This window comes from Rhinichthys klamathensis, unplaced genomic scaffold, assembly GCF_029890125.1.
Source record: "Rhinichthys klamathensis goyatoka isolate OS25496 unplaced genomic scaffold, OSU_Roscu_1.1 h1tg000060l_1, whole genome shotgun sequence".
In the NCBI taxonomy this organism is placed as follows: domain Eukaryota; kingdom Metazoa; phylum Chordata; class Actinopteri; order Cypriniformes; family Leuciscidae; genus Rhinichthys; species Rhinichthys klamathensis.
The window spans coordinates 838,024-861,702 of NW_026606605.1; the positions used below are offsets into that span (position 1 = coordinate 838,024).

General features: G+C 38.5%; 1 protein-coding gene across 2 annotated transcripts in view; it reads left to right on the forward strand.

Moving 5' to 3' along the window:
* The window catches only part of csmd3b (CUB and Sushi multiple domains 3b), a 246,350-nt gene that overhangs the window by 35,802 nt on the left and 186,869 nt on the right, over positions 1 to 23,679 (forward strand). The window contains exons 5-13 of one of the 2 annotated variants that reach the window (XM_056249475.1): positions 3,766 to 3,948; positions 5,361 to 5,687; positions 7,628 to 7,822; positions 9,604 to 9,742; positions 10,335 to 10,522; positions 12,807 to 12,995; positions 15,042 to 15,158; positions 15,793 to 16,008; positions 17,161 to 17,349. In XM_056249475.1, coding sequence (XP_056105450.1) covers positions 3,766 to 3,948; positions 5,361 to 5,687; positions 7,628 to 7,822; positions 9,604 to 9,742; positions 10,335 to 10,522; positions 12,807 to 12,995; positions 15,042 to 15,158; positions 15,793 to 16,008; positions 17,161 to 17,349 — 1,743 coding nt within the window. Of the gene's footprint in view, positions 1 to 3,765; positions 3,949 to 5,360; positions 5,688 to 7,627; positions 7,823 to 9,603; positions 9,743 to 10,334; positions 10,523 to 12,806; positions 12,996 to 15,041; positions 15,159 to 15,792; positions 16,009 to 17,160; positions 17,350 to 23,679 lie in introns of those variants that run through there. The other variant, XM_056249476.1, reaches the window with a different exon arrangement.

A 23,679-nucleotide genomic window follows, 5' to 3' on the forward strand; every position in this document is an offset into this window, starting at 1 on the left:
AGGAGTCGTCCCAATGCCCGCTTTGGTTCTCTCTGAGCCCTCCAGCTCCATTGGGGATAGATGCGTTCGCCCACCCTTGGCCGATGCAGAAACTCTATGCCTTCCCGCCCATCAAGCTGATCCAGGCGGTTCTGTCCAGAGTGAGGGAGAGCGGAGTCCGCCTCCTTCTGGTAGCCCCATTCTGGCCGTCCCAGCCATGGTTTTCGGAGCTGATCCCTCTGTTGGAATCCTCCCCCTGGGAGATACCGGTCAGGGAGGACCTGCTTTCCCAGCTTCAGGGCAGGATATGGCATCCTCGCCCCGACATTTGGAAGCTGTACGTTTGGCCTATCAGAGGCCGTTAGCTTTAAGCTTTGATCTCCCAACCGACGTTCAGGAGACTATTGCGAATGCTAGAGCCCCTTCGACGAGGAGGCTATATTCCTCCAAGTGGAGGGTGTTCGAGGCGTGGTGCTTAGCACATGATAGGAACCCAGTTAGCTGCCCAGTAGGCTCAGTGCTGGAATTCCTGCAGGAAAAGTTTGCTTCCGGAGCGGCCGCTACCACTCTCAGAGTGTATGTCGCAGCTATTGCTGCTCATAGAGAATCGGATGAGATTCCCTTGGGGAAACTGAGGTTAGTTTCGGCCTTCATGCGTGGGGTTAGGCGCCTGAAACCGGCTCGCCCCCCTAGTGTTCCCTCGTGGGACCTGTCAGTCGTCCTGGAGGGTTTGACAGAGGCTCCCTTCGAGCCCTTGGAGTCAGCTCCTGAGCGGATTCTGACTCTTAAGGTTGCTCTTTTGTTAGCTTTATCTTCACTGAAGCGGATAGGGGATTTGCAGGCTCTCTCTATTAGTGAGTCATGCTTGGACTTCGCTCCTGGCCTGGTTAGGGTTACCTTGAGGCCGAGGTCGGGGTATGTACCCAAGGTTCTTTCCACGGCGTTCCGCTCTCAGGTTGTTAACCTTAATGCTTTCCACCCTCCTCCTTTTGCCTCTGAGGAAGAAAGGAAACTTAACTTGCTCTGCCCGGTCCGTTCTTTGAAGTTGTATGTAGATCGCTCAAGCGGTTGGAGGAAATCAAACCAGCTCTTGGTATGTTTTGGTGCTGGCCGCCGCGGGCTTGCAGCATCAAAGCAGAGGATTTCCCACTGGGTAACGGACGCTATTTCGCTGGCTTATGAGGTGCGTGGTTTGCCTTCACCTCTTAGCATCAGAGCGCATTCCACCAGAAGTGTGGCTTCCTCTCAAGCTCTCTTTAGAGGGGCCCTCTTGGAAGACATTTGTGTGGCGGCAGGTTGGTCCTCTCCGCACACCTTTGTGAAGTTCTATAATTTGGATCTTGACATGACTCCAGGTTCCCAGGTTCTATCTGCTTGAACCTATCATGGTTGTTATTATTTGGTCTGGTACCGGTTATGGCAGCGCTTAGCTTGGCGAGTTTGGTATTTCGTTCCCACTGCGCTTTCCGCAGCGTTGAGTGAACCTATGAAAGAGAACGTCTCTGGTTACTTACGTAACCTATGTTCTCTGAATAGGGAACGAGACGCTGCGTTCGCTGCCAAGCTCCTCGCGCTGCCGACAGTTTTTCTTTTCGGCAGAGAAATCTGAGGAGAAGATGGCGCGCGCGCGTACATCATGCTACGACGTAAGAGCGTCGGGGCGGAGCCAGCTTTGCGCGAGCGCCATCAGCCAATGGATTGGCGTGATTCTATAGGGCTTCAGACAATCGGCACATCCAGAGGATATCCCACTGCGCTTTCCGCAGCGTCTCGTTCCCTATTCAGAGAACATAGGTTACGTAAGTAACCAGAGACGTTTCCATTACATAAGTGCCAGTTTTAGAGCTGCCAAAGTTAACGCACTAACTGGTTTAATTTACAAAGCAGCAAAATTGCTCTGTATAGTGGTATTTATGTTTAATAAATAAATATACAAATACATATAAGTCTGGTGTGTCCATGGTTTAAAGATGAACTGAACTGAAATTTGAAAAATGGTGATATAACAGATCTATTTTATTTATTATCATTGGTACAATTATTAAAATGGCAGAATTTGTCAAAAGGGATAAAACTGTACGTTGAAAATGTTGTTTTTGTTACACGGGCGCCGCCATGTTGGATTTCAACATTCGGCTACGTCACTGGCATGGTAGGCTACTCCGTTGCCAACCAACACCAGCAGAGCAGCCATAGCATGTAAATAGGGGGGGGTTCATACTGTATTGCCCCTGGCTGTAGTAATGAATTGTATAGGGCTAAGGCAGCTGGGGTTACGATACATTTTCACAGGCTACCTTTGACAAGGAAACCAGCCCTCAAGTCAAGGCTAGCTGCCTTAAAACTGTCTAGCCCTCCGACAGCCCCTGGATTTCGAGTCTGTAGTGAGCATTTTTTAGTGACAGACTATTTAGTAGGCCTGTCGCGATAGTCAATAAATAAATGAATCGCAAGACAAAAAAAAATAGCTCGATAATTTTTCCGGCCGCGATAATTTCCATTTGCATGCTTGTTTGTTTTCCTCGTCTCTCTCTCTGTCTCTCTCTCTCTCTAGCAAAGAGACTGGATGACAACTCTAGGTTCCTTAGCGTAGGAAGAGTGAACTAGAGCTTATTCTGCCCGAGCGATATTTCCCGACACTATCCTTGAGACGTGCACCCCCAACGCAATAGAGTGCTGCGCGGCACTAGATCTGATGGCCGAGACTCCGAGTGCGAGCGCGAGCGCGGGCGCGGGCGGTAATGCACTCACTCTGTATGTGCGGGTTATAAATAAAACGATTCGCGGGGCTCCCGCGAACTAGAAATATATATGAATAAAACATAAAAACTAATAGATTTTTATTCATCTGTTGCAGAAAAGCAACAAGAACAACTAAAACAAAATATAAACGATTTACAGGCCAGAGTTTCTATTCATAACATTCTATTCATAACAACGCTTTAACATCGCGTTGAGTGATGTACGTAGCCAATCACAGTTATATGTGTTGCTTCTGATCGGCCATTGCGTTCAAGAAATCATTTAAGATAGACTCCCTTTTTGGTATTTATTCAAGTGCATTTTTTGTAACAGAGACTGTTCTCTGCAACAGATTGACTCCGGTGCAGTGTCCATGCTCCGGTGTTGTGCCGAATTTCGACCCCCGCCAAATTATTACCCCCCTAGCATTGGTAGGTTTGGATTAGTTGTGGGGGAGGGGGTAGGATTAGGGGCGGGGTTGGGATTAGGCAATCAGGTACTGAGTTCAACGAGGGGGGTAATAATTTGGCAGGGGGTCGAAATTCGGCACAACACCGGCAGCTCACACACCCACACCAGTCACTTCGCCCCAAACGATCATGTGCTGTAGGCTATGTGGAGCCTGAAACTGATCCTCCATGTGGTGGTGGTAGTCAGAAACTACTGGACTGTCCCTCACAGGTTCAAATGCGTAACCCATGCCGTTAAAAGTGCTCATTTTCGTCTGTGTATTAGGACCTGCAGCTGTTGCCTATGCACCTTTGCGCGTCCTACCATGCCAGTGACGTCATCGAAACTGCCAGCGTAACAAGCGCAATTTTTGTGTTGCTTAAAAAAAGCTATATTGATATTTTTAATAAATTTTTTTAGTGTAATTTACTTTTAATTGTCATAAACAACACGTTATCAACGTCGATTTTTTTAGTTCAGTTCAAAACTTTAGTTAAGTTTTTTAGTTAAAGTTTCTTATTTAACAAACTGCAGCAGTGGAGAGAAGGAATGTGTTGTTTATTGATCACTAATGTTTGATTCCTTTCTCTGTAGAAATCGACAAGGAGAGCTGTGGGGACCCAGGCACCCCTCTGTATGGAATGAGAGAAGGAGATGGCTTCTTGAATGGTAACGTGCTGCGCTTTGAGTGCCAGTTTGGATTTGAGCTCATTGGAGAGAAAACAATATCCTGTCAGAACAACAACCAGTGGTCTGCCAACATCCCCATCTGCATCTGTGAGTACTGTCAGTGCCACTGGATGTTGCGAACTGATTAATAGTTTGGGAAATATTCTTCCTGTCCTTGTTTGTTGCTCTAACAACCGCGTTTATCTGGACGATTATGCTAAATTTAAAGAAGTGTTTATTTTTATTCTGTCCTCAAATCTGTTCTATTTCGTATGGAAGCTTGTTTCCGCCACTGAATAAAAAAATAATAATAATAATTGCGACTTTTTATCTCACAATTGCGAGATATGAAGTCAGAATTGCGAGAAATAAAGTTGCAATTGCGAGAAAGTCGCAATTCTGAGAAATAAAGTCGCAATTGCGAGAAAAAAAGACAGAATTTAGACTTTTTATCTCACAATTCTGACTTTTTTTCACACAATTGTGAGTTTACATCTCGAGATTCTTTTCTCAGAATTGTGAGATATAAACTCGCAATTGCGAGTTATCAGGCCAATTCTAAGGGAAAAAAAGAATTGGCCTGATAACTTTTTCCCCTCAGAATAGTTTATATCTCCCAATTCTGACTTTACAACACGCAATTGCGACTTTATATCATGCATTTCTGACTTTATAACACGCAATTGCGACTTTATATCACACAATTGTGAGAAAAAAAGTCAGAATTGTGAGATAAAAAGTCGCAATTACCTTTTATATTTTTCATTCTGTGGCGGAAACAAGCTTCCATAACTTCAAGCAGCACCATCGGAAAATTTTTAATGTGTATTTATTTGATGTTAAAATACTTTTTCCCTCTCTAATGTGCTATTAAAATAACCAGTGGCACATATGGAAAGTGTTTAGAAAACCAGTTTGAAAACGGTCATTGTTTTTGACACTAGTGGCACAGAAATCACACACGCTTCATCATTAAAGATTTTTCAGCCAAATGTTAATGTTCCATTAGAATTGTCATATAACTGGATTTTATTAACTTTCCTGTCTTTGCCTTTTCTTCAAAATGAATACAGAAATCTCTGAGGCAGCTAAAATAATTGGCTTATATATACAGCCAACCGGGAGACTTCCCCAACTGCAGTGACATCTGCTATATTTTGATTCTTCACCTCTAGGCTCTTTGCTTAAAAAAAAAGAAGAATGCATTGCTGAAATTTCTCCACGTCTAATTGGAAGATTGAACAGATCAGCTCTATTTATAGCCTGAAGTCCATTTGTGTCATAAATGCCGTTTGTCAGAATGTAATCAACAGCAGAGTGACAGTCTCCATATGGCAAATGAAACACATACACATGGCTAAGTGCTGTATTATTACACTGATGTATGATGCGGCATGTTTTTATATGTTGCCGGGTGTAATATTATAACATAATCATAGCTATACATTAATCTTTAGTTTAAATTAATAGCTATTCTGTATATATTTTATTATATTAATTAATTATATTCTTTCTTTCAGTTCCCTGTCTTTCAAACTTCACTGCTCCCATGGGAACAGTTCTTTCTCCGGATTACCCAGAGGGCTATGGGAACAACCTTAACTGTGTGTGGCTGATCCTATCAGAGCCCGGCAGCCGCATCCACCTGGCCTTCAATGACTTTGACCTGGAGGCTCCATACGACATCCTGACCGTGAAGGATGGAGAGATGCTGGACTCGTCTGTGCTGGGCCGTTTCACTGGGGCAGAGGTGCCGTCACACCTCACCAGCAACAGCAACATTCTCCGGCTGGAGTTCCAGGCTGACCACTCCATGTCCGGCAGGGGCTTCAACATCACCTACACCAGTGCGTGCTCCTCCCTAATGGTTTCTAATCTGCATTATGTCTGCATGGAGCATTTGTTAAGCAGTATATGAAGCATGAATTCTTCAACGCAATGTTCATTTTTAGCATGTGTTGTGTTTACTGATAGCTTTTTCTCAACAGGTAATGATATAATCTTATATTTAAATAATTAGTTTTTAACGGTTATAATTTACCGTATTGAGAGAAGTTCTATTTTAACCGTTATATTCAGTCAGTTGTATTTAAAAAATCTCCTTTGTTTAATCTAAATAGTTCAAATATAAATTTGTTATTTGATCAAAATATTTTAGACTAATAATAATACTTATTTTTTTGTCTTTTTTTTATGAAAATATCCTGTAAATGTTATAATATAATATAGTATCCTTTATATTGAGTTAAAATTATATTTAGTTTTATATTTATGCATTTAATATTATATTTCAAAAATATCCTGTAAATGTTATACTGTATATATGTGTATGTGTGTGTGTATATACACTACCGTTCAAAAGTTTGGGGTCGGTACGATTTTAAATACTTTTAAAAGAATTCTCTTCTGCTAACCATGGCTGCGCTTATTTGATTAAAAATACAACAAAAATCAGTTGTAGTATTAAATATTATTCCAGTGTAAATCAGCTGTTTTCTGTGTGAATATATAGTAAAGTGTAATTTATTCCTGTGATCAAAGCTGAATTTTCAGCATCACCAGTGTCAGTGTCTTCAGTGTCAAATGATCCTTCACAAATCAGTATAATATGAGGATTTGATGCTCAAGAAACATTTATTATTATTATCAATGTTGAAACAGTTGTTGGTCTGTCAGTTGTACAGTTTTTTTTTTTATTTTAGGATTCTTTGATGAATAGGAAGTTCAAAAGACTTTTGTAACATTATAAATGTCTTTACTGTCACTTTCGATCAAATTAATTATTCCTTGATAAATAAAAGTATTGATTTCTTTCCTCCAAAAAATAAAAATAAAATTCTCACTGACCCCAAACTTTTGAACGGTAGTGTATATATATATATATCATAAGCGGTGTTTTAAAAAAAATCTATATTAACTAATTTTGTTGACGAGATTGACACTTAATGAAAGCAAGAAATAATGTTCTGTAAAATATAAATTGATTGCATTTGTGCTGAAAACTACAAACTAAAAGGTGTCTGTCTACAGCAACTTCCAGGCGTGTCAAATGCTTATCCTATTCTTCGTCTTTCTGTCAGTGCGCCAGATCTCCTTCCCGCCCCTCATTAGCACATACATGACTTTAATTTACACAATGACTTCTTGATGGTCTTCTTTAAAGGAGCTGTGAAATGTCACGATAATCCATCAAAGTCCTCAGAGTGGACATCAGTTCGCATGCATATTAGGTGCGCTACAGTAGTCGCCAATGCTGAACGTTAATATCGAGATCTTTAACAGACTGACACCTAACTGTTGTCGGTTAAGAGCTGTCAGGGCCGTGATGGAGCACCTTTAAATCTGTATTCATTCTGACAAACGTCATGTCCTTCTTGTAGGCCTTTCCTGTCACTAGACATCCATCAGACACTCAGGGTGTTGTGGAGACAGCCGCTTTCTCGGCCAATCGCCTTGGGCCGCCATATATGCTTCATAGAGTTATGATAAAAACAGCTGAAAGGTCAATAACACTAAAACTGATAAACAGAGCCTGGAGTGGAAACCTGTCCTACAAAGTACCACAAATCCTCATTCTTGTGAGTGGAGGCTAAATTGAAGAGCACCACTTGAGATGGAGCGTCTTTCAAACTTCCCACTTCCTAAGAACATCGTTTTAAACTTCCAGTTGTTAAGTTATATAAAAAATGTAATTGTTAGTGGCATAAATACTTTGACTACCCAAAAAAATATGGCGAAAGCCTGTTCTTGACACCATATTACTATCTTATGTCATTCAATCTTCCAGCATTTGGCCATAATGAGTGTCCGGATCCAGGAGTCCCCCTGAACGCCAGACGCTTCGGTGACAGTTTCCAGCTGGGCAGCTCCATCTCCATCATCTGCGAGGACGGCTTCATTAAGACCCAGGGAGCAGAAACCATCACCTGTGAGCTGAACGGTGGCAAGGTGATGTGGAGCGGTCCCATCCCAAAGTGTGAAGGTATTTATTAGGGCAGAAGTGGACTGGAGTCCTGAATAAGTGCACAGTTGTGCCTAGTTTTCTCTGTGACTCTAAATGGAATAGACAGTCACCTGTGGGTCACAGAGACGAGGGTTAATAGGGCATGTAAACCGGAAGGCATGTGGTGGTGAGCAGCCTGTCATCTGTCATTAAAATCCTTGTCAATCCTTCGTATTTCGCTCAGCATGTTTCTAATTACACTGTTACTCTACTCATATGGTCAGGGGAATAGAGTGACAGACTAAAGGTGTCGCCCACTAGCCACTGTAACACCTTACTGTAGGTTTTGGGGGATTGTAAATATGTAAAGTGGGGTATATTGGACATATTATTTATCAGTTCTGCTGTCTTCATTAAATATACATATGGATGCTTGTTTCAGCCACACACAAAAAAAAACAGGTAATTGCGACTTTTTATCTCACAATTTTCGCAATTGTGTGTTATAAAGTCAGGATTGTGATATATAAACTCACAATTCCGAGAAACTTTTTTTCTCAGAATTGCATGTTTATATCTTGCAATGTAGACTTTATAACACACAATTGAGAGATATAAAGTCAGAATTGTGAGATATAAAGTCGTAATTGCGTGTCTTTTTTTTTCCTTAGATTGGACTGTATAACTCGCAATTGCTAGTTTATATCTCACAATTCTGACTTTATAACACGCAATTGTGAGTTTATATCTCGCAATTCTGACTTTTTAACACGCAATTGTGAGTTTATATCTCGCAATTCTGACTTTATAACACGAAATTGTGAGTTTATATCTCGCAATTCTGACTTTATAACACGAAATTGCTAGTTTATATCTCACAATTCTGACTTTATAACACGCAATTGTGAGTTTATATCTCGCAATTCTGACTTTATAACACGAAATTGTGAGTTTATATCTCGCAATTCTGACTTTATAACACGCAATTGTGAGTTTATATCTTGCAATTCTGATTTTATAACACGCAATTGTGAGTTTATATCTCGCAATTCTGACTTTTTAACACGCAATTGTGAGAAATTAAGTCAGAAATGATGTAAACTCGCAATTGTGAGATAAAAATCTAGCCACTGTAACACCTTACTGTAGGTTTTGGGGGATTGTAAATATGTAAAGTGGGGTATATTGGACAGACAACTGGCCTTTATTATTTATCAGTTCTGCTGTCTTCATTAAATATACATATGGATGCTTGTTTCAGCCACAGAAAAAAGAAAAAAAAAGGTAATTGCGACTTTTTATCTCACAATTTTCGCAATTGTGTGTTATAAAGTCAGGATTGTGATATATAAACTCACAATTGCGAGAAACTTTTTTTCTCAGATTTGCATGTTTATATCTCGCAATTTGAACTTTATAACGCGCAATTGGGAGATATAAAGTCAGAATTGAATGATATAAAGTCGCAATTGCGTGTCTTTTTTTTCCTTAGATTGGACTGTATAACTCGCAATTGCCAGTTTATATCTCACAATTCTGACTTTATAACACGAAATTGTGAGTTTATATCTCGCAATTCTGACTTTATAACACGCAATTGTGAGAAATTAAGTCAGAAATGATGTAAACTCGCAATTGTGAGATAAAAATTATCTTTCAAAATGTTTTATTCTGTGGCGGAAACAAGCTTCCGTAGATTCATGTGATCATGCATAACATTTTCTTTTTTCTTTTTTTTTACTGTGAGGTTGTATAGGGCAAAGTGGCTTTATGTGAGTGAACAGAAATGCATCTGTGTTAACCCTCTGGTCTTTCTACAGCTCCCTGCGGAGGACACTTCTCAGCTCCTAGTGGAGTTATTTTATCTCCTGGGTGGCCCGGTTACTACAAAGACTCACTCAACTGTGAGTGGGTCATAGAGGCGGAACCGGGACGCTCCATCAAAATCACATTTGAGAAGTATGCTTTTTTTATTTGAATATTGTTGCTTTGGTACATTCAGATTCAGTGAAAATTCTGAGGAAAATGTCATTTTGTTTAGAAAGGATGCACTACTAAATTGATCAAAAGTGACAGTAAAGACATTTACAAGCTTACAAAAAAATTCTATTTCAAATCAATGCTGTTCTTTTTAACTTTCTATTCATCAAAGAATCCTGAAAATGTATCATGGTTTCCACAAAAATATTACGCAGCACAGCTGTTTTCAACATTGATAATTGTAATAATATTTTCTTGAGCAGCAAATCAGCATATTAGAATGATTTCTGAAGGATCATGTGACCCTGAAGACTAATGATGCTGAAAATTGACAGTAATTAATTACATTTTTAAAATATATTCACATTGAAAACAGTTCTTTTAAATTATAATATTTCACAATATTACTGTATTTTTCTCAAATTATTGCAGCCTTGCTGAGCAGATGAGACTTCTTACAAAAACAATAAAAAACTTTCTCACCCCAAACTTTTAAACAGTAGTGTACAAAAATGTACAGTTGTAGCATTGTCTGCAAAGACATTTAATTATTCTCTATTTCTCCAACCAGATTTCAGACAGAGCTGAATTGCGATTTGCTGGAGCTTCACGATGGACCCAATCTTCTCTCTCCTCTGATTGGCTCGTTCAACGGCACCCAGGTGCCTCAGTTCCTATTCAGCACCGCCAACCACCTGTACATGCTTTTCACCACTGATAACAGTCGCTCAAACACTGGCTTCAAGATCCTATATGAAAGTAAGTGAACAGTAAACTTTCCACAGTTTCAGAACATGCTATTTGGAAGTTAAAAGTGAAGTATGTAGTTTCTGCGACACAAAAACAAAGCATACATTCAAACAACCTTGCAAACGTCCCTTTTGCGCGGCAGTCCTCCCCCAACTCAGGAATCACAAACCCAACGGGTTTGTGAAGGCATGATGTCTCAACAGTTAGAAAGTAGGCGACTTTCAATATAATGTCCAACATATTACAGGGCTCCAGACTAACTTTTTTTTACTAGGAGCGCTGTTGCCCCTGACTGAAAATTTTAGGAGCACAAGCAGAAAATTTAGGGGCACACCTTAAATCAGCTTGCAATGCAATTATTCAAATTTCCCCCAAAATAACTGTAATACTGACAAATTCTTTAATAATAAAGAGACTTAACGTACAGATATTACGATATGCAGTTTAATTTTAAGTTCACAGGACTCCAGACTCAAATTTGAGGGCAGCATCACCTCAAATGAGAACTCACACTGAGTTCTACAAAAAGAAAAAAAAAAATTCTGGTAGCACTGGCCACTGGGGCTGACAATAAATCACTAAACTTAATTTAGGGTGTAGATGAAATTAACTTTTGTTATTATTGTCATTCATAATGTCTTAATATTAATTAAAAAAACAAAAGGAGTGAAAAAAATTATATTAGAGTGAACATAGCCAATAAACATCCTACTATTTACAATGGTATTTTTTTAAATAAGTGTTTAAATAAGAGTTATCCAACATCTTAAAATTTTTAGTTTTAGGACAACCTTTGAAGGATGAACAAAAAATGTGTTGGTCATCACATAAAAAATAAATTAAAAAAAGCATTTATATATGATATTATAGTTTTGAAGTGCTAGAAAAGATGTGTAGGCTGCGTTTGACTATTTCTGTCACATTATCATATTTATGGTTAGAGTTGCTTTCTACATTAGCCTAAATCCATGGTGAATGTTGCTGATTTGTGGACTGAAAGCCTTCTATAAGTTTTTCTCCTGGTTTCCACGTCAGCACTGTTTAATCTGATATGGTTTATTAACAGAACTCTGCGCCGAATCGGAATGTTTCTCACTGGATCTCATAGCGATGATGTTATTAATTCTGAGGCGAATTCACTGGATTTCTTCACTGGATCTCCTAGTAACAGTGTCGCGTGAGCGAGATCGGCCCGCGACTGGCAAGTTCGGGTCTTTATTTTACTGTCAATGGTTCGGGGCGCTGCTCCATTGATATACATAAGAAAGGCTATGCGCTGCTCTGTCTATTATTGGTCCGGAATAATTAACGGTCTGTGAAGCATAAATAAGGAGCGTATTTTCGTTCCACTTTCATTTTGTTTGCATTCGCTGCTTGGTAACGAGTCGATAGATCGCATTGCTCAGACGCACATAGCAGCTTGTGATATTTGTCTCCGTCTCCTTCCCACAGACGTTTACGCGCGCTCTCTATTCTTGTCACACTCACTCATTCCGGATTCATTGACGCACCCCTTCCACGCTTAACCATGCGTTTAACGTGAGGCAAATTTACTGGTCGCACATGTGCGACTGGATGTAAAATTCAGTCGCACACTCTCAAATTTTAGTCGCAAAATGCGACCGTTTGGTCGCAGTCTGGAGCCCTGTATTAGGAATACTTTTAGCTGTGTTGCTATGTGTCATGAGTAAGTAATTGAGTAGCCAATACTCTTTCTAGAGCAAAGCATGAATTTCACCACAACTGTTTGAGGCGAATCAAAGTGAACATTATAAACTGCTACATTTGTCTTTCTGAACGGGTGCATGATGATGATATATCGTATTGAAGCTTCCACTGAAGCGCGTTTCATCGCAATGCCTCATTCGCTTTGAAGACTGGTTTAATCTTTTTAAGATCTAAACACAGCAAATTTTGTCTTGCATTCCTGTACCCGAAGCTGAGCATCTTTTTCCGTGTAACGTGTCAGTCATGACTCATGGTCACACCCCAAACTCACACTATTGGTTGAGCTGGAAAGAGATTGACAGATCTGAGCGAACCGCTCTCAATGTTTTGATGGTGCCCGGGCGGCTCAATGCTTACACTTTTGAGGGAGATAAACCCATTAATGGCATACCAACAGCAGTCAATGAACAATAATTTGGGTTAAGAGAAGGTATTTTAACATAACTCTTACATACTTCACTTTTAACACCTTGCTATTATAGAGCACCATTATAGGGCCGAAGTTTCATTAAAATGCTCTTAAATGATGCTGTTTTGTAAACTTCATATGTCTGACTATTCCTAGGCGTAACAATAGATGCCTACTCCTGCCTGGATCCAGGGATTCCAGTCAACGGTCTTCGTTACGGTCAGGACTTCTCCATCGGCTCCACCGTGTCTTTCGGCTGCGACTCAGGCTATCGCCTCAGCCACGAAGAGCCATTGGTTTGTGAAAAGAACCACTGGTGGAGCCACCCACTACCCACCTGTGACGGTTGGTCTCCTGAGACATTTGTAGTAAAAAAAAAAAGCACTGCGAATCCTTGTGGCTTCACTGATCAATGAAACTGTTTTGTAAAGAAAAAAGGTGACATGTCAATTTACATCTTGAATTAAAGAGGTTCAGAGTCGGTGACAAAGAGGGTTTAATAGACCGTATTACTAAAGCAGGACAGTGCTAAACAGCATGCTTGTGCAGGCAATGAAACCTCCACTGAACGCTGGATGAAAGACGTTACCTGTGTCTTGCCCTGTCAGAGCTTCTTAGGCCGCTTGTCCTTCGGCTATTTGATTACATTCTTTCGCTTTCCTTTCTCTAAGGCAGCTAAACTGAAACAATGTGATTCAATGCAAGGCCATTAGCCCGTCGCTGAGGAGGACTCTGAGAGGCAATTTGCTGTGAAGGCTGCTTTAGCTGATAGGAACTGATGCGCTCACCAGATTAGACATCCAGAGGCACTTTTTACTGCACAGTCATCTCACTTCCATGGGATCTAAATGCAGCTTACATTAGAGGCATGCACCTGCCTACACTGCTGTCTGAGGTATCAGGGTCTGGAGACTGTACATGCTTCCTCCACTGAGCACCAGGCCGGGTTTAAAGGGTAACTAAACCCCTGGTCAGAGCCTGACTCCACCCACTGGTAATATTTGAAAAATGCTGGAAAAGTGGGCGGAGATAGAGGGGATGAACGGATACTCTATCCTGATCGTTTTCAATACTCGCAATTCCAACTCCTGACTCGCTACAGTGGTTTGATGAAACAAGATGGTTTTTATACTGCCATGGGCGTGGTAGCTCGTACCAAGGGCGTGGTGAGCTGGAACCTGCTTACGTCAGCTCTCATCGCTACCGTCACGAACTACCGCAAACATCCAATAGGAAAATGCAACTGCAGTAGCCACCGTTCAACCTGAAGAGGGCAGCACTCAGACGTTTTTACACCATATATTGTAGAATTAAAACACTTTATACCCAAATGTCAAAAAAGTTACTCGAATCAATGAACAGCACTAATAAAGCCCCAGTCTTACAGATCATTAATTAAAAAAAGTTGGTTTAGTGTTTAGTTACCCTTTAAGAAAGAAGTGCATGGACATTGATCCAAATAGAGCATGCAAAGTATGAGGTGAGGAACAGTTTCTGACCAATAAGAGTCTGTTTTTGTTATGGATGGATGGAACTCTGCAAGGCATGAACACTATACATTGAAAAAAAAAGAGGGGGTGTTTTGACTCCCTATTTCCCAGGTCCGATTTTAAGATTTCACTCAAATTGTTAATGGAAGGAAATGAATTTGTACTATAATAGAAAAGTGGTCTTTCCAATTGTGGTCTCAGATTTTTGGACCCCACTGGATTGTTATTGGATACAGATACACTCCCGTTCAAACATTTAGGTTAGATTTTTTTTTAATGTTTTTGAAAGAGTCTCTTGTGCTCATCGAGGCTGCATTTATTTGATCAAAACTTACCAAGTTTTCTATAGTAATATATTTTAAAATGTAATTTATTCCTGTGATCAAAACTGAATTTTCAGTATTATTACTCCAGTCTTCAGTGTCACATGATCCTTCAGAAATCATTCTCATATGCTGATTTGTGTAATGTCTGGCCAGGCAAACGAAGAGGAGATTGAGAGGTGGATATGAAAGCAGCTAAATAGCTTTATTTATAACCAAAAGCAAAGAAGATAATGCAAATAATAGGAGTCGCAGGACCATTAAAGCCATGAACAAGAAACTGAACAAGAAACAGGTGCACAAAGAAATCCGTAACCATGACAACAAAAGAGGAAATGTGAATTTTAGTTTTGCTTATACTGACCCTAATCTCTTGAACGGTAGTGTATGCAAGTGCTTAGGAGTTTCAGTCACTAGGAACCAAGATACAGATGTTATTTTGACATGTCAGCTGATAAGCCAAGTATATGAGCTGATAGAAGAAAGAAATCATTTATGGTTGTGTACTTCCATTTGCATCTATTGAATTTAAGTGAAAGGTCTGTTTAAGTAAGTACTTCACTCCCTCTGCCCTATAGCACTCTGTGGGGGTGATGTTCGAGGACCGGGAGGCACCATCCTTTCCCCTGGATACCCTGAGGTCTATCCCAGCTCCCTGAACTGCACCTGGACTGTGGAGGTCAGCCATGGCAAAGGTAAAACCACTACTGATAGGCTATATCTTACCTACAGTTTACCACCGACTTATAAAAACGTTTATTTTAATATGCCAGATAGTGCAGATGTAATATCTGATGATAGGGTGAAAAGCAAGCTCCGAGAGTCCATCACATATTCTGTCATGAATACAGATTTAGGTACTTGTCCATGCCCTACTCTCAAATATCATTATCCAACCTTTGAGTTCAGAATAATGAAAGTTCCTCTGAATTTTAATTTCCCATGGCTGCTAATGCATATCAGTTTTGAAGGCCATTATGTTTAGTGGACAGATCAGTTAGGACTAAAAATACACTTTTCTCTTTCTGACAAAAAAGGGTCAGTATCAAAATCGTCTTTGTTCTTCAGTACGTGACCTCTGTCAAGGGCTGTTGCTTAAGTTCACAGGGCCTGAGAAAAAGTTTTAATGAATGGGCCTCCATTCTCACGAGTAAGCTATACCCTTAGTGGGACCCCCTTGCCTTGTATAATGAGCTTGACCCCAAATCCTTTTACTCTTCTCTCTTTCTTGTCCGTTTTCTTCCTACTCCAATCTCCACCGGACAGTTAGAAGTTGACCAGAAACTTGAACCATGCTTCATTTGTGCATTGGTTTTGTTTCCCCGATAGGTGTTCAGTTCACCTTTAACACCTTCCACCTGGAGGATCATCATGACTATCTGCTCATCACTGAGAATAGGAGTTTTGTTCAGCCACTCGCCCGCCTCACAGGCGCAGAACTGCCCTCGCCCATCAATGCAGGACTCTATGGCAACTTCAAGGCCCAGCTCCGCTTCATATCTGACTTCTCCATCTCTTACGAAGGTTTCAACATCACATTTTCAGGTGAGGAGCGTCCTGGAGAACAGGGACGCTGGGACAGTAGTTGAGTCCTTGCGTTGTATACCTTGTGACAGTATCGAGTTATTGTGATTGTGCTTCAAGCAGTGTTATTTTAGTTTTATTATTATTTTGAACCGTGGCGGCTCCAGTTTTTTTTTTTTATCTCGGGGGAGCTTTATTCTTGCTTTATTCTTCTGAATAAAATACATTTTCGTACCTGAGCATGCCCCATTAAAACCATTGTTTATAGCCACATTAAAACATTTATTAAACCTTATTTTATTTTTTTGGTTTTTAAATACTTTTTTATTTTTAATGTAAGTAACACTGAGAGTCAAAACCAGGAAAATCATAAGGAAATTCTCGGGGGGGCCTAGCGCCACCACTGATTTTGAATCAGCTTTTATTTTTATATTTTAAGTGTTTATGTTAATTTTAGTTCACATTATATGAATGTTATGTGCTTTTGTCATTTTATTCATTTGTTATGTTGCTATTTAGGTTTAATTTATTTAGTTTTAATTTTTATTTCTAGTTAATCATTTTAAAAATTTGGTTTATTGCCAAGGCAACATTTCTAATTTTCGTTTAGTTTCAATTTTTTCAACTAATATTTATATTTTATTAAACAGCTTTATTTCAATGAACATAAATGTTTTTAATAGTTTTAGTTACCGATAATAACCCTGGCGTCAAGTATTTAATTTATTCTTCTGAATAAGATACATTTTCATTACATCTTCTTATACATTGTCAGAATATTTTAATATTTTTGATAGAAATGCCAATGGTGAATTCAACAAAAATTAAAACAAATGTATAAAAAAATAATAATAAATGAACTAAAATTGATTTTAAAAATAGAGCTATTAACAAGAAAAAATGTAACACTTCAATTTAGTTACTACAGTAATAACAGTAAATAATGCATAATTACAGATAACTAACCCTAAACAAAACCCTAACTCTAACCGTAAGTCTATAATAAGTACATGTAGTTAATTAATATTACTCACTACTTATTTGAGTAAGTACAATGTAACTACGTCACCTTAAAATAAAATGTAACAAAAGTGTTTTCAAGTTCATTATGTTTACATAATGATACATATTAAATGAATACATACTCCTAATACATATTACATTTTCTCACAGAATACAACCTGGAGCCGTGTGAGGATCCAGGAGTGCCTGATTTTGGGCGGCGTAACGGTTACAGCTTTGGTATCGGAGATACTCTCACCTTCTCTTGCAACATGGGCTACCGGCTGGAGGGAGTGCCAGAAATCATTTGCCTGGGAGGGGGTCGGCGCATGTGGAGCGCACCTCTGCCAAGGTGTGTTGGTACGTTGTCAGCTGTTTTCATTCATTTAAACTTTTATTCTCTTGATTCACTACCAAACGGCACTCCACATGGACATATTGCTGATTCTAAAGAAAGATTATGCTGACGTTTTCCCTTTGACTGTCAGCCCGATGATGAACCTGCTTTTACAGAGGATAAATCAGAGGGGTTCAAACAATGAGTGGTTTAAAGAGACAGTTCACCTAAAAATGAGAAGCCTGCCGTTATTTACTCAACCTCGCATCGATTCAAGCTTGTATGTTCTTTCTTGGGAAGCGAAAGATGAATTTTTGACGAATATACTGACCATTCTTTTCAATATAATGCAAATAAATAAGGCCAAACACCGTATCCAGACGAGACACGACGCCCAACATGCAATAAAAGGCATATTTTCCAAGTTAATCAGAGTTTTTGATTCTGAAAAAAAATTAGGAACCAAGTGTGAACAAAAAAGTGTATTCCATGACAAAGATTGTTTTAGTCACTCAGTATGGATTTGTAATAATGTTAAAATGGTGTCATATTTATTAATTTGATTATGTGCTTATCCATTTTGTGCAGATAGACTCCGCCCATACGCTCTTCTTATTGGCTGTGATTGGTTTTGTCATGTCTCGTAGTCGCGTCTGGTGTGGACAGACAAACTATTCATCGCTGGAATCGCATTGCGTCTGGTCAGCACACGGTGTGAGGCCGTCACGATAAAAAAAGCAAAATTTTCGAAGAAAGTCATACAGATTGACATGAAGTGATGACATGAGTTTTCATAGATTTTGCGTCTCTTTTATTAAATATGCCTTTGCTTGGCTCGAAGTCGAGCCTGATTATGATAGAGTAATTGGTTCCTGCTGCTTCCCTGGAAACACAAAGAGTCATCGTGTTACTGTGCAAAGGGTCAAGTTTCCATTTTGGTTCCCAGAGCTAATAAACTCCAGGACAGAAGCGTATTTCCACGCCAAACTTCCTTCACAGTTGCTTTCACAATTCAGCTTGGCTGGCTATACTGCCGAGAGCATTTGAAGTGATTTAGTAGCACTATTGTCATGTTTCAGTGTTTCTTGATTGTATCTCTCAGTGTATCTTGCTCACCGTTGTCAGTAAGTGACTCCTCGGCAATAAAGCATTCATCAGACGTAGACGGAGTGGGCTGAAGCGGGCGGCATCAATTGTAAGTTAGCCGTGCATGTCACAAGACAGGGGCATAAACAAAATAGCAATTATAATAATGGAGAACTTTTGCTAGTGTCGCTTCACTTTTCTCTGGTCATGAGGGGTCACCGGCCATTTTTCACATTAATTGAAAAAAATAATAACTGCATTTATCACGGCTGTTTGTCTTCAGATTTATTTATTTATATTTTTTCTACTCTCAACCAGGAGGTTGTGTCCCCACAATATTCTCTATAGGTAAATCGAATCAGTTCTGGAAATCAAGGATCATATCCGAACAAGGTTACATCCAGTTGTCGGATTTAAGCATGGGTGACATTGCCAGCCGCCTACACAAACAAATCGGGAATGGTGGTTTGCGCAATAGCAATTTTTTTAAGCTCATTTGCACGTGTCACATTGTCACATCGGTTAGGACTGTCACAATATCATATTTTCACTAGGTGATTATAGTGGCCAAAAGGATTCGCAATAACAATGTTTTAAAAGTATATATATAGTTATCCAGGGCTTGACATTAACTTTTTATGCTCAATAGCCACTGGGGCTAGTGGTTTTCCAAAGTTACTAGCCACTCAGCATTTTAACAGGCCACAATTCTGACATCGATACCTTGGGGAAAAACTGCCATATAAATATTTTTAATATTATCTCATAATTTGCCTAATATACCTGCTGTCACTTTAAGACCTGACGCATGGATCCATTATACTGTTACACATGCGTTTTCTTTCTCAACTGTTTATGTTCACTTAACCCTTACGGCTTCTTGGTTTAGGGGTTACACTTAGCTTCCTTTCGGTCAAAAGTGACCGAAGCCTTAAAATTTTACTTTTTTTCCCCCCAGGAAAACCATTCAAAATATATTTTTGTTCAATAATATTTTTTCTTTATTATTTAGAATTTTTAAAGATTTTTATGATACTTTGCATTAATTATATAATTTTTATGAGCTATTTTTTCCATAAGAATTAATATATAATTTGTTTTTGTTTTTTAAATTTTTTAAAATTGTTGTTTTTTTATTTGTTTTTTTTGTTTTTGATTTCTCAATCTTATTTATTATTTTATTTTAATAATACATTTTTATTATTTTTATTATTTTTATTTTATTTAGATATATATATTCAGATATTCTAAAAGACTACTTTATTTTTTTATTTTTTTTTTAGATAATTATCAGGTTTTGCATTATGATTACAATCAAAATAACATTTGGTTAGAAAGGGAACACAATGCAAACATTTTTGTTACTCAGTATTTGATCATTCAAATAATTGAACAAAATAAGGGATGGTTAGTGATAATTCAAGACACTTTATACAGACATTTTGGAATAAATTGGTATTTTTTTATTTTTGCATATTTTAAAAATTTGCTGTTGCAGTCTTACCAGTTAATCTCTCTCTCTCTCTCTCTCTCTCTCTCTCTCTCTCTCTCTCTCTCTCTCTCTCTCTCTCTCTCTCTCTCTCTCTCTCTCTCTCTCTCTCTCTCTATCTCTCTCTTTCTCTCTCTCTCTCTCGCTCTCTCTGTGTGTGTGTGTGTGTGTGTGTGTGTGTGTGTGCATTTGAGCAAGATTTTTTTTTCATTTATTGATTTTATTTTGCATATTCTACAAATTTGCTGTTGCAGTCTTGCCAGTTTATCTGTGTATGTGTGTGTGTGCGTGTGTGTGTGTGTGGGGGGGGGGGGGGGGTCTTATTTGCACTCTTGATGTTTTAGAGTGTCACCCCTTCATTGCTGTACACTTTTTTTCTCCACAGTTGCTGATCTGTAGCTTGTACCACCAAAAGTTTCTCTTAGTTTTCCTATTTTTTCGTATTTCCCATTCATTTCCTATGTCGGTCATTTTTGACCGGGAGGAAGCTAAGTGTGACTATTTTTTTTACAACCCTTTAACATATCCAAATCATATTTTTTTGTGTGATCACATAGGTAATACAACAAAAGTCACCAAGTTTCATCCCCCTCCGATGAAGCAAAAAAATAAAAAAAATAAAAACGTAAATGATTTCGGTCATTTTTGACCGAAGAAGCCGTAAGGGTTAAAACATAACTGACTGTGTTTGCGTGAATACTCACCAAGACCGGCATTTGACATTAGTTTGTGTGTATTTGACTGTTTAAGTGCAATAATCAGCGAAAAAGAACTCAATTTAGGACTGAGAGGCGGCTTTATGTGCGCAAACTTTGGGTGTGAGCACAAAATCTTACAGTGATTACACCAACAATATTAATCCGGAGCAAATGAAACGAGTGAGTGAGGAGAGGCGGGTTTATGTGTGTGTAACTCGCTGTCGGAGAGATTCATAAGAGAGCGAGAAAGCGCAGCTGGTATCATGCATCTATTCTGCAGAAAATTGTCCTAGGGTGCCATACAAGCTGGAACCGCCACAGGTAACTGGTTCTTGAGATTGTAACAGAGCGACAGCAGTGACTGTAACACCTCGAGGAGCTGAAGGTGTTTGTAGTTTTGGATTAAAACCCATACTTTCCACTTGAGGGGAGGTAGACAAAGCCAGTATATTCATCAAAATCACTTGACAGTAACACAGGCCTCAGCTTTCCCTCCTATCCATCACAACTATCGATTTTACATTGCAAAAGGCTTTTTTTTATTTTTTTTTTATATAAAATAAAGACAAATGAGCTTTCTAGGAAACAATTTGGGCCAAGGGGTTAGAATAAGCAAGTGTGTTAGTCATGACATAGACATAAAACAAACTCGCTCTGACCAATGGGTGGAGCTATCCGTTTGGCCCGACCAATGACCGACGAGGAGAATCCTGTTCATTTATTTTTGCAATTGCATTTGTGGCACAGGAATTACACGGTTTAGCTTAAAACTTTTTAAAGTTCCTCCAATAAGTTTATTTTAAGCAGTAATCTTACAAATCTGTTCAAGGAGAAATATGATGAAGCCAACGCAGAACCACAGAGAATGAGCCAGCTATTTTCCTCCATCTTTTTTAATCTATTCCTCAAGATGGTAAAGTCTCCTGCAGCATCCGATCTTTCTCGTATAGTGCTATTAATCATATGCGGGTGACGTTTATGAGTTGAGACAAGCCTGTTCAATGGGTTGCAATAAGAATTACATTATCTGATCACACGTTATGCTTTTTTCTCATTCAGAGACCACAGGGCATCTTCTCTGACACACACCTTCTGTTAACGTGAAGTTAATCGTTTAACTTGAGCGTTAACACATTATGCGAGACAAGGTGCGGCTTTTGTATGGTTGAGATTATACTGTGATGAATGAAGTTTGAGATGTTAAGCACCTTGGAATTTGCTTGTAATGCATTAACAGTTTTATAGTCGAGAATTGAATAGATTAGGTTTGTGACAGGTATTCAGTTGCCAGCGGTCAAGATGTTTTGAAACATGAAGATATATCAGTAATTTGGTATGAACTCAGGCTGTGGTCTGAAGAATGGGAATCTGCCCACAAAGGCCACATTTCAATCAAAGTCATAATGCTGTCAAGGCTGAAGTCCTTGAGTTGAATTGATTTGTATAGAGCTTTTCACAACAATTAGTTTCAAAGAAGCTTTACGAAGAATGTTGGCTTACAAACACTGATGAGGAAAAACATGTGGAAGAAACCTTGAGAGGATCCAACGGTTCAAGGTTTTATCAGTCCCTGCTGGTATAGATGTTATAACTGCACCATTTGCTACCAAAGAAATACAAAAATTAATGATGGTGATTCAAAATTAGCTGTGGAAATGTATTTAGTTAGTTATTTGTTTATTTATGCAAGAAACAAATATATTGCATATATTTTATTATGTTATAAAGGATGTTTTACCAGTGTTCTTTTTTAGTTATGAAATGGACTTTTTTCCCCCTGGATATTTTGGATATAAATTGATGTTTTTTACCAATTCAAGATAGTTGCTAGTCAAGGGATTGCTACTTAACCTCTTAACCTGTCATGGGCAGGCCCCGGCGGGCCCATTTGCCATTGCATGTTTAAAACAATAATATCTTAGTAAAAACCTAAAGTAATATTGCCAAACTATATATCATTTGAAAGCTTAAAATCTCTAGTTATCATATTTGGTGGCTGTTATCTAAAATAAATTACAGAGGAGCAGTAATTTATCAATTTGCAACAAGAATATTTCATATTCATTAGGAGTATTTAGGCCTTTATTTTGAAATAACAATAAGCATGAAAAATCATGAAAGATTGGTAGAAACCTCAGTTTGTTTTCATGCCATGAGTTCAAAAGATAACACCAATTCCATTTTATGAGAAAAAAAAGTCTGGAAATGTTTTAAATATAAAGAAAAATGTATGGATTCTCGATTTGGGATGCGGCTGCGAGCTATAACGCTATAACTTAGTCTTTTTATGCATTTATTAGAGGTTGAATTCAAATCAAATACTGACAAACCACCCATACTATTTCTGAATAGGATGTCTACTTCATAAATTGTATGAAAATTATGGAAATACATGGTTCAGATCACTCAAAACGTATATGAAAATGGAGGCGCCCTTATATTGGCAGGTATGGAGTCTGGTGTTCACCTAGTGAAAAAGTTGGGTACTGTGCCCCTATATAATCTTACTGAAAGCTCATTTTTTGAGATATCAACCTAAAATTTGAAATACAACTTGTTCAGATTTTTGTCTTTAATTTTCTTGCAGTTTTAGAGTAAAATATATGTTGTAATATATATATATTTTATATAAAATATTAATAATTATATTTTTACACTACACAATTTTATGAACTCAAACTTATATAACTTTTTTTCTGTTTCATTTTTTATAATTTCTAGACTTCTACAATAATCTGGAAAATGTCTTCTTTAAAACAAGACCAGCCATAGGTCTATATTACAAAGCATTCGTGAATTACAACCATTTAAGTTTGGATAGTGATTTTTATGTCTATGCAAAAAAAGGGGCGTGACAGTTAACAGGTTATATAGTCTTGTAATATTTCCTACACTCTTAGAAAAAAAGGTTCAATTGGGTTCTTGACTCAATTTTAAAGAACACTGTATGTCAAAAACGTTCTATATAAGGAGAAATGTCTTTAATGGTTGCATATACTTTCATGTTTAACAGGTTATTTCAGGTTTTCAATATGTTTACGAGCTGTTCGTAATTCGTTAAAAAACATATTTAAAATATA